This window comes from Prionailurus bengalensis, chromosome C1 (assembly GCF_016509475.1).
Source record: "Prionailurus bengalensis isolate Pbe53 chromosome C1, Fcat_Pben_1.1_paternal_pri, whole genome shotgun sequence".
NCBI classification, from domain to species: Eukaryota; Metazoa; Chordata; class Mammalia; order Carnivora; family Felidae; genus Prionailurus; species Prionailurus bengalensis.
In genome coordinates, this window is record NC_057345.1 from 208,402,668 (window position 1) to 208,415,645 (window position 12,978).

Below are 12,978 nucleotides of genomic sequence, written 5' to 3' on the forward strand. Positions count from 1 at the left end.
AAGGGTCTCAGAAAACAAAATGGTCTGCACACAATTATGCCTTCTATATTGGCTAAACTTAACAAATTTGATACCCTTGAGAAATCTTTCTACAGTTTTCTCTTTCAACAGATTTCTCTCTCGGTGGTTCTATTGATTACTGCTTGCCTAGAAAAAGTTGTCAACAAACTTAATAAAACCGAGCCAGTCACCCAAGTTAACGCTTCTGACAGGTATAGAGAAAACCGATGAAGTCCCATTCAAAAGCAAACAACGGAAACTAGTTTCTCACAGAGACTTAGCATTAAGTGAAAAAAAGAAGCGTTCTGCAAAACTGGCTTCAGGGAACAATTGTGCATAACTCCTGACCCTATTTAATGCTGTGCCCTGTACACTTCACTGGAGGCCTGACAGCAGATAAACATGGTCCTTCGCTATAAACACTACTAAGCAGTCCCCAGAACCCCGTCTGTCCTTAGCAACCCAGAGAACACTCAGGAGCCTGGGGACCATGAGACCATTAGTCATAAACACAAGTGGTTTCCTTAGGGGCTGTGCCTTCCTGCCCGAATACGTTTTAACTTACTTACCCCCCTTTGCTCTACAAGATCCCCCATCTGACAGACTCATTTTCACTCAAATACATTCGCTAGAAAGCACAGAGTATAGAGTGTATTTAACGTAGGATACCTAAAACACTATTTTCATAAGTAAGTTCATCATTAGTTCTTTCAACAGATCCCCCATTCTTCCATCAAAACCAGACGGTGCTCGAGTGTCTAATTTGTTACCCAAAATGGCCAAGTGAGTTTTAGAACTCTTCCTAGAGCCTGACCAACTCACCACACTGTAGAAATGATAAAATCCCACCCATTCTTTCCCCTCCGTCGCTAACCAAGCAGAAGCAGAACAGCCCAGACATCTCTCCTAATTGTATTGTCTCCCAGCTCTTGTTCAGTGTCCTAGAAACTGACAAATTAAAAAAAAAAAAAAAAACAAAACAAAAAAACCCAACATTCTTCCAAAGGTCTTACCATTTATACGAATTTTAAAAGATCTTCTGAAAATAATTTAATTTAAAAAGACAAACAAAATAGACAGTATTATCCACATGAACCATCTGGACAGGGTTTTGACGACACGGAACCCAGCCCAAGAGCCTACTTACAGTTAGCCTTCACTCTTTTAGATCTATATCCCACAGCTGGCTAATCAAACCGGAACCGACAGGTCATAGGAGCTGATCATTCACGAAGCCCCAGGGCCGAGAACTAAATCCGGATGCCCAGATTAGGTGAAGAACCCGTGGGTGATCACACAGCCTACCTTCATGTCCTTTGAGGGTTGTAATAACTGAACAGGAGTTCTGTTCAAGCTTCAGCAGGGTGATCTGCCCAGAGTAATCGCCAACAAAAGCATACTGAGTATCATAATCATATCTGTGGAGAAGCAGTCAAGGATATATAACACAATCCATCCGAAAGTTGTAAAATTGAACAATGTGCCCTTTAAGGAAGTAAGCACAAGCCTAAAACTATGAGACAAAGAAATACCCAACTGAAATTCGGGCAACACATATTTAAAAAAAAAAAAAAAAAAAAAAAAAGGCTTTTCAAGGTGGAATTCTTGGGAAAATTAATATTCATTTGACAAGAATTCACTGAGGACCTGTTACTATTCCAGCCAATACTCTAGGGTATTGAAAAAAAAAAAAAAAAAAGATAAGAGCTGACAGAGAAGACAGACATGAAAACAAGTAGTCATAATCAAACTGTAATTAAGTACAAAAAGGAAAACACTCAATAATGAAAACAGCAAGAAAGAACTGGAACAAAATGGCTATTTATGAAATATCTCTGGAAATAATGTAAAACTCGTAGCAAATACGGACACGAACCCATCTTTCTTTTGGCCTGGATGAGACAGCTTGAAGTGCAGAGGATGATTCATTTTAAATCGCCGTGGAGAGTTTTAATCATCCAAAATGCAGTTATTTGAACAGCAGTAAATTTAAATTTCAAAAGTACACGAACCATTGACAGCAACTCACTACTTTCTCGGTCACTCAATGGCCATAGAAACCGGTGGCCGAGCAGCAGTTCAAAACACATCAGGCTGCCCATTGCTTCAGTGCCAAAACACAGGTCAAGAAGAACAGCACAGCCTGGGCTGTGCCTTTGTGCTTCTGCACCATTTTCTCGCAATCCATATGAGAAGCCTACCCACGACAGAAACACTTCCTTAGCACAGGACGAATCAAAGTATTTTTCCCTTATCTGAATCTCAAATGTATGGGACTGCTTTGAATGCTTATTTTAAAGACCTCATGCTGTGCATTCATTTGTAGCAAACATTTTTCATAAAGGCTTTCCATGGAAAAAAGGGATTTACCGCGCCAGACATCCAACTCTGGAAAAGGAACTACTCTGGGGTATTTGCCTGTTGACAGCCTTGAGCGCACCGTCCCTGAGATACACCGCTGCCACGGGTCGCCTGTAAGGGCAAATTCTACAGGAAACAAGTTCCAGACAGTAGTAGAAAACTGTGAAAGCAGCAATTTGTTAGCGTTCTGAGGACCCTAAGGCATCTCTGAGAATATTAAATGGATTATGAACCCCCTCCACATACACGCCGACCAACTATAAAACTCCCTTAAGTCCATTTATGAACTCCAGGGTCACAAATCCTTATTATATTCTTTCAGGGTCTGCAAATGATCGAATAAAAGATCAACCCCCTTTTCGTTTTTCTTTATTCAACAAAAAGGTCTTTATTCTCACCTTGAAATGCAAAGGAATGAGGGGGTGAGGGGGGTTGATGAAGGAGCTTTAGGTTTCCAAGGTTTTGTATTAAAAACAGACAGTACTTCCCGGCAGAGAACGGCAATTCATCTGATAATGATTTTTAGTAAACCAACCAACTCTATACCAAAGAAACGCGGACACAGAACTTCTTGGATTTTATGTGAAGTACGCAGGAATCGCTCACTCACTCTGGATCTCAACCGCCAATTCACGATCAGATTTGAAACGAACTGCCGCGACAGGGAGGCGCCGGGCAGGGGAAGGGCCCGCCCGCTGAAGGATACTGTAAACACGAAGCCCAGGAAGTGAAGAAGTGCCTCCCGAGCATGTTCCCGCTGCGGGTGCACATCCAGCTGACGCACTTGTCGTGGCCGGTGCTGATCACCCACTCGGCAGCCATGCTGAAGATAATCGCAGACACTCGGTTCTGATGAGCTGCGGGAACACAAAGGGAAGTCTGCGCCCTTCACGAAGAAACGTGACCTTCCGAATCCGAACGGAGGCGCGCGCCTTCTCGAGCAGGCTGGCCTGGGGGCTCACGGTCTCAATTACCCTACCACGGAAACGCCCGGGCTCCGTGAGCCAGCTTTCAGATGACCTTCCCAGCCCCAGCTCAGCACCACACACTTGCTTTCCGTGGCCCAGCTGCCCTGTGTCCCTACTTGGGTGGACGATGGGAAGCACAGCTCACTGAAGACTGATGCCCAACAACAGATCAAAGAACAGACTTTTTTTTTTGGCTGTACTCGAGAGAACAAACATTTTTCCTTTGCTATTAATTATCAGTCCCATATGGAATGCGGTAGTCTTTTCTTAAAGGAACAATGTTTTTTTATAGTCTATCACTTTAGTACTTTGACCATTTAGAAAACACTGACATTGTGAGCAGGAGAAGTTCCATTTTCTGAAATTAAAAAATAGTGCAAGCATTTTGATTCTGGAATATTTTCTGTTTGTCTGAAACTTTTTGTTATTTATAAAGACAAAGTGTTTGTGGAGTTCTGTATTCCAAAATAACAGCTGAGAAAAAGGAAGGCATTCTATCATGTGACCTGTCAAATACTTTCGTTTCCAGGTTGATTGCAAGCCACGCTAGGGCAGTAACCTGTCTAGTCTACTTCATCTAGTATAGGACCTGGTATGCAGCAGGTGTTTAATAAATGCCCAGTCTGATGAATGAAGTTAGAGGCTGGACAGAGAAACGGTTTGACCTTGCTCTCAGCTGTACAGGCTGCTTCAAAAAATTGAGGGACTCTTTCTCATACATTAATTCAAAAACACTACAACTCTATGAGTATATGGGCAAAATCATCAACAGACATTCATAAAAGATCACAAATGATCAACCCTAAATAAAGCTTAAGTAACTTTTAAATTGAGAACTTTTGACTATCAAACTGGCAAAAAACATTTGTAAGAGCAATGTCGTACAGACTTGATGAACAGATACTTTCAGCTACTCGTGGGACTGTAAAAATTCACACTATTGCTGGGAAGAAGTTTGTAAAAGAAATCTAGAGCATTAAAAAACTTGTTTGAGCCAGCTACTCCATTTTTAGGCATTTGTCTTAAATAGAAGTAACCCAGGGCTAGGGGATTAGCGTCAGAATAATAGTCAAGACACACACACACACACACACACACACACACACACAAACACACACACACACACCTGTGTATGTGTGCGTGTGCGTGTGTGAATGTTTCATAGGCTCACCTACGTATATATACACTGTCATACAGGTCATTGTGTGTTAGCAAAAAATGGAAGCACTACCCATGCTCCAAAATAGAAGAATGGGTAAATTAAATCTGATCATGCACCCAATGGAACAGTATACAAAATTTTGAATGGGGGTAAGTAGGAAAGGATGGTAAATATCTCTAAGAGTTAATAGCCTCCTGTATAATTGGGGAAACACTAAAAAGTTCACGTGAAACCTAATTTTGATCATAAGAGGCAGTGTTCTAGTTTTGTGTGCGTCTATCTACACACATATATATGTAAGTATGTGTGTGTATCATAATTACCTGGGTAAGTCTTGATAAAGTTCATTTTATTAAAATCTTCAGAAACATGAAATTCCTAAAAGTAAACACATGCAATAAGAAAACAGTCATGGTTTTAAAAACAGGAACTTAACTTTCAAAACAAAGGAAAATCCAAACCTAGCTATGGCCAGAGGTGGGACTCGAGATTAACTCTAGAAGAATACTATGGAACTGCTTCTTTCATCAGGCTTGTCCTCAGGCCACTAGTTCTTTTGGGGAGCACACCGAATACGGAAGGTGCTGCGGACCAGCACAGTATTTTTCTGCAGTTCTCCCTCTGCGAGTGAGAGCTTTGTATTCCTTCTCCCTCCGCCGCAGAGGAGGACTTGTTAATTTTGCAGTCCTGGTTACGCTGAGCATTCCTCAAGATGACGTCCGTAAAGCAAAATTACAAAGACCCATTATGAACAGAGTTCTCAGCTACACTGAAAATATGGCATTGGGTACCTCACCAATGTAAGGGGGAAATCACATATATTTCATATAGAACACGTACAAAAAAAAGGAAGTGTAGTGGTTGTGGGTGGTCTGCTTTTTTAAAATACCCTGTATCTTCCTAATTTTTTACAGACAGGGCAATACTTTATAAGTAGGAAAAAATAAGAGTATATACTTGTTAATGAAAAAATCACCTTCAGCATAAAACGAAGACACAACTCTAAAGAGAAAGCACTATGAATTCTATTGATCGATGCTAAGTGATAAGCTCCTAAGGCTCTAAGTAACATGGACATTGTGAATTGTTGACAAAAAGAAAAAAAAAAACTCACAAAGGAATACTGATCCCTTGCTCTCCATCTTGGTATTGGAAAGTACAAAAATGTACCAGTATATATTACCATATGTGTGTGTGTGTGTGTGTGTGTGTGTGTGTGTGTGTTCATATATGTACTATAATATATATTATATATCCTCAGATGTAAGATAATATATATAATATACAGTATATATGCCCAGTATAAATGTACTAGTATATATCACTGTATATATACTCATCTGTATTGGGTGGAAAATCAACAGATCATGTGCTAATGAACAGTAAACCGGATTCACATTGCCCCTTTGCACTGAAGAGCTGTGTGTTTTTTCTGTGCTGTTCTATAATCTACCCCTGAACCGGGAGCCACAAGAAGGGTCCCTGGAGAAATCAATGTGCAACCACTGCCACCACTGGAGAAATTATTTGTGCTTCGTGGCTTCTGGTTACACACGTGCATGCCCATTGCCATGGTGTTCCTATAAAATTTTCAGGACAGAAACGAGAACATTCGCATTTACGGCTCCGTGAGGCATTCACCGCAGCCCCAGACTGACGGGCAAGGAGCTGAGCACGCCTGACCCTGCCCGCCGCTGAGTGAACTGCTTGGGCAGGGGGCCTGTCCTTTCCACCGGATTCTTCCTCCCTGGCTCTTCCACAAACTCGAGGCCTCTTATCTTTTCGTTTCAAAACCAAAACAAGCAAAAAACCAACAAAACTGTTTTTAACAATCCTCCGACTTTCTTCGGCCCCTTCTCTGAGATCAGCCCACACTGGCTGCCCTCGGGCCCTCCAGCTGCTCTCTCCTGGTCATTCTTCCACCCACCGCCCTCACGGCACTGCCACCACTACAGACAAAGGGCTTTCCCTTCCTGGGATGTCCCCAGGGTCATCTTCCAGGCCTGATCTCATCCTCTCTCTGCTGCACCTGACAGTTACTCACCCCCATGTGAACTTCCCTGCCCCTCTGCCTTCCACGGCCACAGCGTCCTCTCTGGCTGTCCTCCAGCTCTGCCCATTCTGCCTCCGTCTCCCCCATGGGCTCCGAGCCCTCTGATTTCCCTTCCTGCTATTCCCAGGGAATGTGACCTTGGCCCTCGGCTCTTCTCAATCCACCTGCTATCCCCAGTTGGAGCGCCCACTGTTAGCAGTTTCCGCTGACACCTATGTTCAGAGAACTCCCAATTCCAGACCAAACCCTTGAGGTTCTGGCCCACAGACCCAACTGTCAAAACGGACCTCATCAACTTCCCCTCTGTATCAGCATCTTTTCTTAGAGGGCAGCTGACCGCTCACCACCACCATCCTGGCTAAAAACCTGGAAGCCATTTTCACACAGCTCTCTGTTAAGCACCCACTCCCATCAGACATCAAGCCTGCTGCCCAGACAGTTCTCGAAGCCATCACCTCTTCTCCAGCACTACCCCCAGTGTTTCGCAGTCTCACGTCGGGGTCCTGAAGTAGCCTCTTAGCTGGGCCGCCTCAGTTTCAGCCTTGTCCCCCCGAACTCCACATACAGGCACGCTAAGCTCACAAAAATAGAAACCTGACGAGTCTATGCTCCCTGGCTTACTGCTCTTCAATGGCTCCCCTTCGTGCAGTGATTACCTAATGTACTTGACCCTGAGGTTCGCTGTCGAGAGAGGTCACTGAGAGGACAGGACCACCAGCTGGCCCGTGGACTGGGGCCCTGGCAATCAGCAGTCAGAGGCCCCTCACCCTTTTCCCTGGTCTCTGGTAAGCGTGTGTCACTTGGCCTCCCCTGTTCCCAGACGCTGTCCCAAGGACACAGCCTTGATGGCGACGTGCTGTTGGGACCATCTGGACAGTATACGTGACTGAACCCAGTGAAGGCCACTATTTAAAACTTTTAAGATTCGGGGGTGGGGGGGGAGGCGGGCAGAGACTTCCTCATCTCGCAGCCATTCAAGACAAGCCTTGTACGTAGCCCCCTGGCTTCTTACACCTGCTCCCCACCGCTCTGGAATGGCTCACCTCTTTCTTTGATCTCTCCCTACCTTCTGCTCATTCTCTCCCCCAGGTGAACACAGCCATTCTTACAGCTGAAAAAAAACCACCCTCGATGCTGAGGACTACAGCCGAGGCTCCCAATGGGCTCCAGGCTTGCATATCTGATGCTAACTTCGCATGGGCGGCGCTTATCCCCCTGGTCTCTCAACTGTACGGCTGGGTTCCTCGTTGTCCTCTCTCCCTCCAAATGTCCCCTCCCCACACGCCCCCAAGCCTTTGTCTTCTCAGTAAATGATACCACTGTGTACCCAGTGACTCGAGCCAGAAACCTGGCTATCACCAGCCTCCTCCTCTTCTTCCCCTCCCCACAACCAACCTTTCCCAGACGCACCTCAAATCCACCCACTTCTGTCCACTGTCCCCGTCAGCGTCCTCTCTCCCAGGGTCACAGCCTGACCATCCAGCTTCCATTCCTGCTGCCCCCCCAAACTGATCCGTTCTCCACCAAGCAGCCACAGGGATCATTTGAGCGCATAAATGATATCCTGTCACTTGCCTGCTGAAAGCCCCGTAGAGCTTCCCACAGAGTCTACAACAAAACTTAAAACTTTATCCAGACCCACCAGGCCCGACACGACCCGGCCTCAGACTGCTTCTCCCATCGCCCCCCAGCCCCTCCCTGGTGCTGAGCATATTGTTATCACACCCAAGGATGAAATCGTGGATGTTCTCACTTGCTCCAAGGTGGTGTCAAAAATATCAATCCAGCAAGCTAAACCCAGAGCAAACAGAAGGAAGAAAATAATAAAATTAGAGTTGAAATAAATAAGCGGACAATAGGAAAAACAAAAGAAAAAAAAAACAAAAACACTGAAACCAAAACCGGTTCTTTGAAAAGATCAAGGAAATGGACACCGATTCAGCTGGAGCCAGGAAGAAACAGCGAGGACTCCAACCACTAAATCCAGCAACGGAAGGGGGACACGACCGCCAGCCTTGCAGAAGAAACACAAAGGCTCGTGAAGGGCTGCTATGCCCACGTGGCAGAAGCCCGTTCCACCATAAAAGGAATGAGGCGCTAATTCAAACCGCAACACAGATGAACCTTGGAAACATGCTGAGTGAAAGAAGCCAGACACGAAAGGCAACACATCCTATGTGACTGTTTACATAAAATGTCTAAAACAGGCAAATCTCTGCACTCGGAAAGCAGAGTTGTGATTACCAGGAGCTGGGAGAAGGAGGCGCGGGAGTGACTGCTAATGGGTACGGGTTTCCTTGGTGGGGGTGGTGAGAATGTTCTGGAATTAGAGAAGGTTAATGGTTGTATAATCTTGTGAATATACTACAAAACCAGTGAATTACATACTTTAAACTGGTGAAATTTCACGCGAATTATACCTCCATTAAGAAAATACACGTACACACACCCACGCAATTAGAATCATAAAAATACCTACAATCTATACTAACTTGAAATTTTGAATATCTAGCCCTTCGCCACAGATAGTTTGAGAAGCGCTGCCTTAAACGGTCATATGAGCTGTTGACTCAATGACCAGTCACCAACCTTGCCCTCTGTCCCTCTCCATGGTTACACTTCCATACACGTGCACGCGTGTGCACACAGGCCGTCATGCCCACCCCCCGCCTGGCCCCCTTCACGGTTCAAGGATGGGGCCTCACATTCACCTTAGGAAAGCTGTGCTTTGTGGCTTAGGCTGAACACCGAACTATCAATCACGCAAACATTCTGAGCTCCATGACTAGTTTAAAAATAAGCACTAATTAAAATTAATCCATTTTTAGGCCTAATACCCATACTGAAGTAAAAAAAAAAAAAATCTTTGATGCCAAACAATCAGGCATCCATCATTCTTTATTCCAACCGTCCAACAGGCGTGAACGCTGGGGGGGGAGGGGGGGGGGTCAATGTAATGCATGCACTCTGGAAGCGACCTACCATGACGGCTCCATTATCCTGGCCCACAAATATCCGTCTGCTGTCGTGATGGTAAGCCATAGCAGAGCAAGGAGCTGCCAGAAAGACAAAGACCATATTAAAGGCAGAGCTACGCATTTTAAGTCATTGTTCAAAACACGTTATTTAAAAAGCATACACGATTTAGGTTTAAAAAAGAGGGCAAGAATGTTCTGTAGAAAATAACGATGTAAACGGAAAAGTTAATGGTTATTAACCATTATTGAAGTTCCTATTGAAGTTCTTTCTGCTGCTGCAGTTTAAAATTGCAACTCAGGGACGCCTGGGTGGCTCAGTCGGTTGAGCGGCCGGCTTCGGCTCAGGGCATGATCTCACGGTCCGTGAGTTCGAGCCCCACATCGGGCTCTGTGCTGACCGCTCAGAGCCTGGAGCCTGTTTCAGATTCTGTGTCTCCCTCTCTCTCTGCCCCTCCCCTACTCTCTCTCTCTCTCTCCCTCCCTCCAAGAATAAATAAACAGTTGGGGCGCCTGGGTGGCTCAGTCGGTTGAGCGGCCGGCTTCGGCTCAGGGCATGATCTCATGGTCCGTGAGTTCGAGCCCCGCGTCGGGCTCTGTGCTGACAGCTCAGAGCCTGGAGCCTGTTTCAGATTCTGTGTCTCCCTCTCTCTCTGCCCCTCCCTCGTTCATGCTCTGTCTCTGTCTCAAAAATAAATAAACGTTAAAAAAAAATTTTTTTTAATAAAAAAATAAAAAAATAAATAAAATTCCAACTCAAAAAAATCTCAATTGTTTTGCATCTTTGAACGGAGCAAGCCGGCATGCGGATTCATCTGGCTGGAACGCCCACCTGGAGGCTACGGAGTCTGCAGACTGGTGCTCGGTGCTCGGAGTGAGAAATCTGTTCCCTAAACTCAGCAGGCCATCCTTCCCCACCCCCCTTCCCCATCACAGGTAACAGAGTGGCTGGAATCATGGAAAAGGGGTTCCCAGCGCCAGAATTCCGATTCCACAGCATACGTGAGCCAAGTTAGGAAAGCCACTTTGGGATGATGTTTTCTCTTCCGATGGTCAAAAAAAAAAAAAAAGCCGGGGGGGGGGGTCCCTTTGCGATGACACACACAGCCTCAGTTTGGAGTACTGCAGGGGTAAGGTGCACAGTGGTGTTATGTGACTGGGCTAGCACCTGCTTCTCACATCCACAGCCCTTTCCAGGTTCTACCTATCTGTCTTCCTTCTTTCCTTCCTTCCTTCCTCCCTTCTCCCTTCCTTCTCATTCCAGAGAATGAGTCACAGAGAGGAGAAACTCCAAATCATCTCCTTCTGCTAAAAATCAGAATTAAAATGATTCGTGAAATGGAACACTTGAAATGTTTGGGTTCGCTGCAGCCTAAAGAATTTCAATTGACCATGCGAGAACCACCATGAGGGAATACGTACCGTGAAACAAACTTGAGCTTACTTTGAGGTGACCCTTCTTACAAAAAAGTAAAAGAAAGAAGATCTTATAAATGGCGTTACCATTTGAAAATGGTTTAATTTAAGGTTCCCTCTCTAGAAAGGGCTGACATTTTCCACTGAAGGACAAAAGTAAACTCGAACACTGGACTGCACCTGAAGGCAAAGACATAGATAGCTGCATGATGAGATGACGGAAAGAGGCTTTTTCAAGTGCAGAGAACTACCCAGCTGGAAGGCAGGTGTCACTGCAGTGAGCACACAACAATCACACTTGACTGAGGTCCGTACCCCTCATCCACCACACTGAACTGGGGGACTAGAAAGAATGACCAAGTTTAGGGCCACCTGGGTGGCTCAGTCAGCTGGGCATCCGACTCTGGGTTTCGAATCAGGTCACGATCTTGTGGTTTCGTGAGCAAGAGCCCCACGTCAGGCCCTGTGCTGGCGGCGTGGGGCCAGCTTGGGATTCTCTCTCTCCCTCTCTCTCTCTGCCAGTCCCCAACTCATGCTGTGCCTCTCTCTCTCAGACAAATAAAAGTTCTTTAAAAATCTAAAAAAAAAAAAAAAAGAACAATCGAGTTTAAGAATTATAGCCCCAAAGGTATATGTATCTTAGTGTAATGTACAGTAAAACCTTGATTTGCGAGCATAATTCATTCTGGAAACGTGCTTGTAATCCAAAGCACTCATATATCAAAGCAAATTTCAAGAACCATCGGCTCAGTTGTGATGTGATGTCTGGCATCACCTACTGCTTGTACCGAAAGATATCGCTTGTTTATCAAGTTAAAATTCATGAGATGTGGCGCCTGGGTGGCTCAGTCGGCTGAGTGTCCGACTTCGGCTCAGGTCATGATCTCAGGGCTCGTGAGTTCGAGCCTCATGTCGGGCTCTGTGCTGACAGCTCAGAGCCTGGAGCCTGTTTCGGATTCTGTGTCTCCCTCTCTCTCTCTGCTCCTCCCCTGCTTGCTCTCTCTCTCTCTCTCTCAAAAATAAGTAAACATTAAAAAAAAATTTTTAAAACTCATGAGAAATGTTTGCTCATCTTACAGAACACTCACAGAACAAGGTATCTGCAATCCAAGGTTTCACTGTGCTCCTCAATAGCCATCATAAAATTATCTTTGGCAAACCAAACACGCGTTGATGATTTCAGATTCACTGTCGTCATTTTTGCTTACTTCTAGGTTGGAACAAAATCTTAACACTTTAGTTTTAAGCTTCTTTCAATTCTTTTTATGTCCAATCCCCCCATAACAAACTGTCCATAAATATGTAAAATCCTCCCTTGTGTAAAATTTACAACGTGCTGAGTAGTTTTATGAGGCTAGAGAATTCTTACATTTAAAAAAGGAAGAAAAAAGCTTCCCTAACTTATTTGTTTTGCATCTAAAGATGTCCTGACTTTTTTCTTTTTTTTTCAAGTTTTATTTTTGAGAGAGAGAGAGAGAGAGAGAGAGAAAGTGAGCAGGGGAGGGGCAGAGAGAGAGGGAGACACAGAATCCGAAACAGGCTCCAGGCTCCAAGCTGTCAGCACAGAGCCAACGCAGGGCTCAAACTCACGAACCATGAGATCATGACCTGAGCTGAAGTGGAACGCTTAACTGACTGAGCCACCCAGGCGCCCCTGTCCTGGCTTTTTTCTAGAAGAGAAGGTTCTAGTGAGATAAGCAATATTAATTAAAAAAAAAAAAAAAAGTTTGGATATTCACACAGTTTTATAAACATGCAAAACACATACCATCTTTAACTCAGTGGCCTTTTAAAAAGGCATCACTGCCATCCAAACTCACATGCTTCCAACTCTAGTTTTGTAAATAAAGGTATTTTTGGTTTTTCCCTTCATTTATGCATTGTTTATGGTTGCTTTCATGCCACAGCGGCAGAGCTGAGCAGCTGCCACAGAGGCTGTGTGGCCTTCAATGTCTAGATGTTAGCTGGCTGGCATCTTTCCCTTCGCAGGAAAAGTCAGTGCCCACCCCGTGACTGCGGTGGGTGGCATCACTCTGGAGCCAG

General features: G+C 44.9%; 1 protein-coding gene across 2 annotated transcripts in view; it reads right to left on the reverse strand.

Annotated features, from left to right (window-relative positions):
• Nucleotides 1-12,978, reverse strand: part of WDFY1 (WD repeat and FYVE domain containing 1) — a 46,366-nt gene that overhangs the window by 14,287 nt on the left and 19,101 nt on the right. For both annotated transcript variants that reach the window (XM_043577981.1, XM_043577982.1), the window contains 4 exons: nucleotides 9,527-9,600; nucleotides 4,815-4,869; nucleotides 3,068-3,218; nucleotides 1,306-1,418 (listed from right to left, as the gene is read on the reverse strand). In XM_043577981.1, the coding sequence (XP_043433916.1) occupies nucleotides 1,306-1,418; nucleotides 3,068-3,218; nucleotides 4,815-4,869; nucleotides 9,527-9,600 (393 nt within the window). The remainder of the gene's footprint in view (nucleotides 1-1,305; nucleotides 1,419-3,067; nucleotides 3,219-4,814; nucleotides 4,870-9,526; nucleotides 9,601-12,978) is intronic.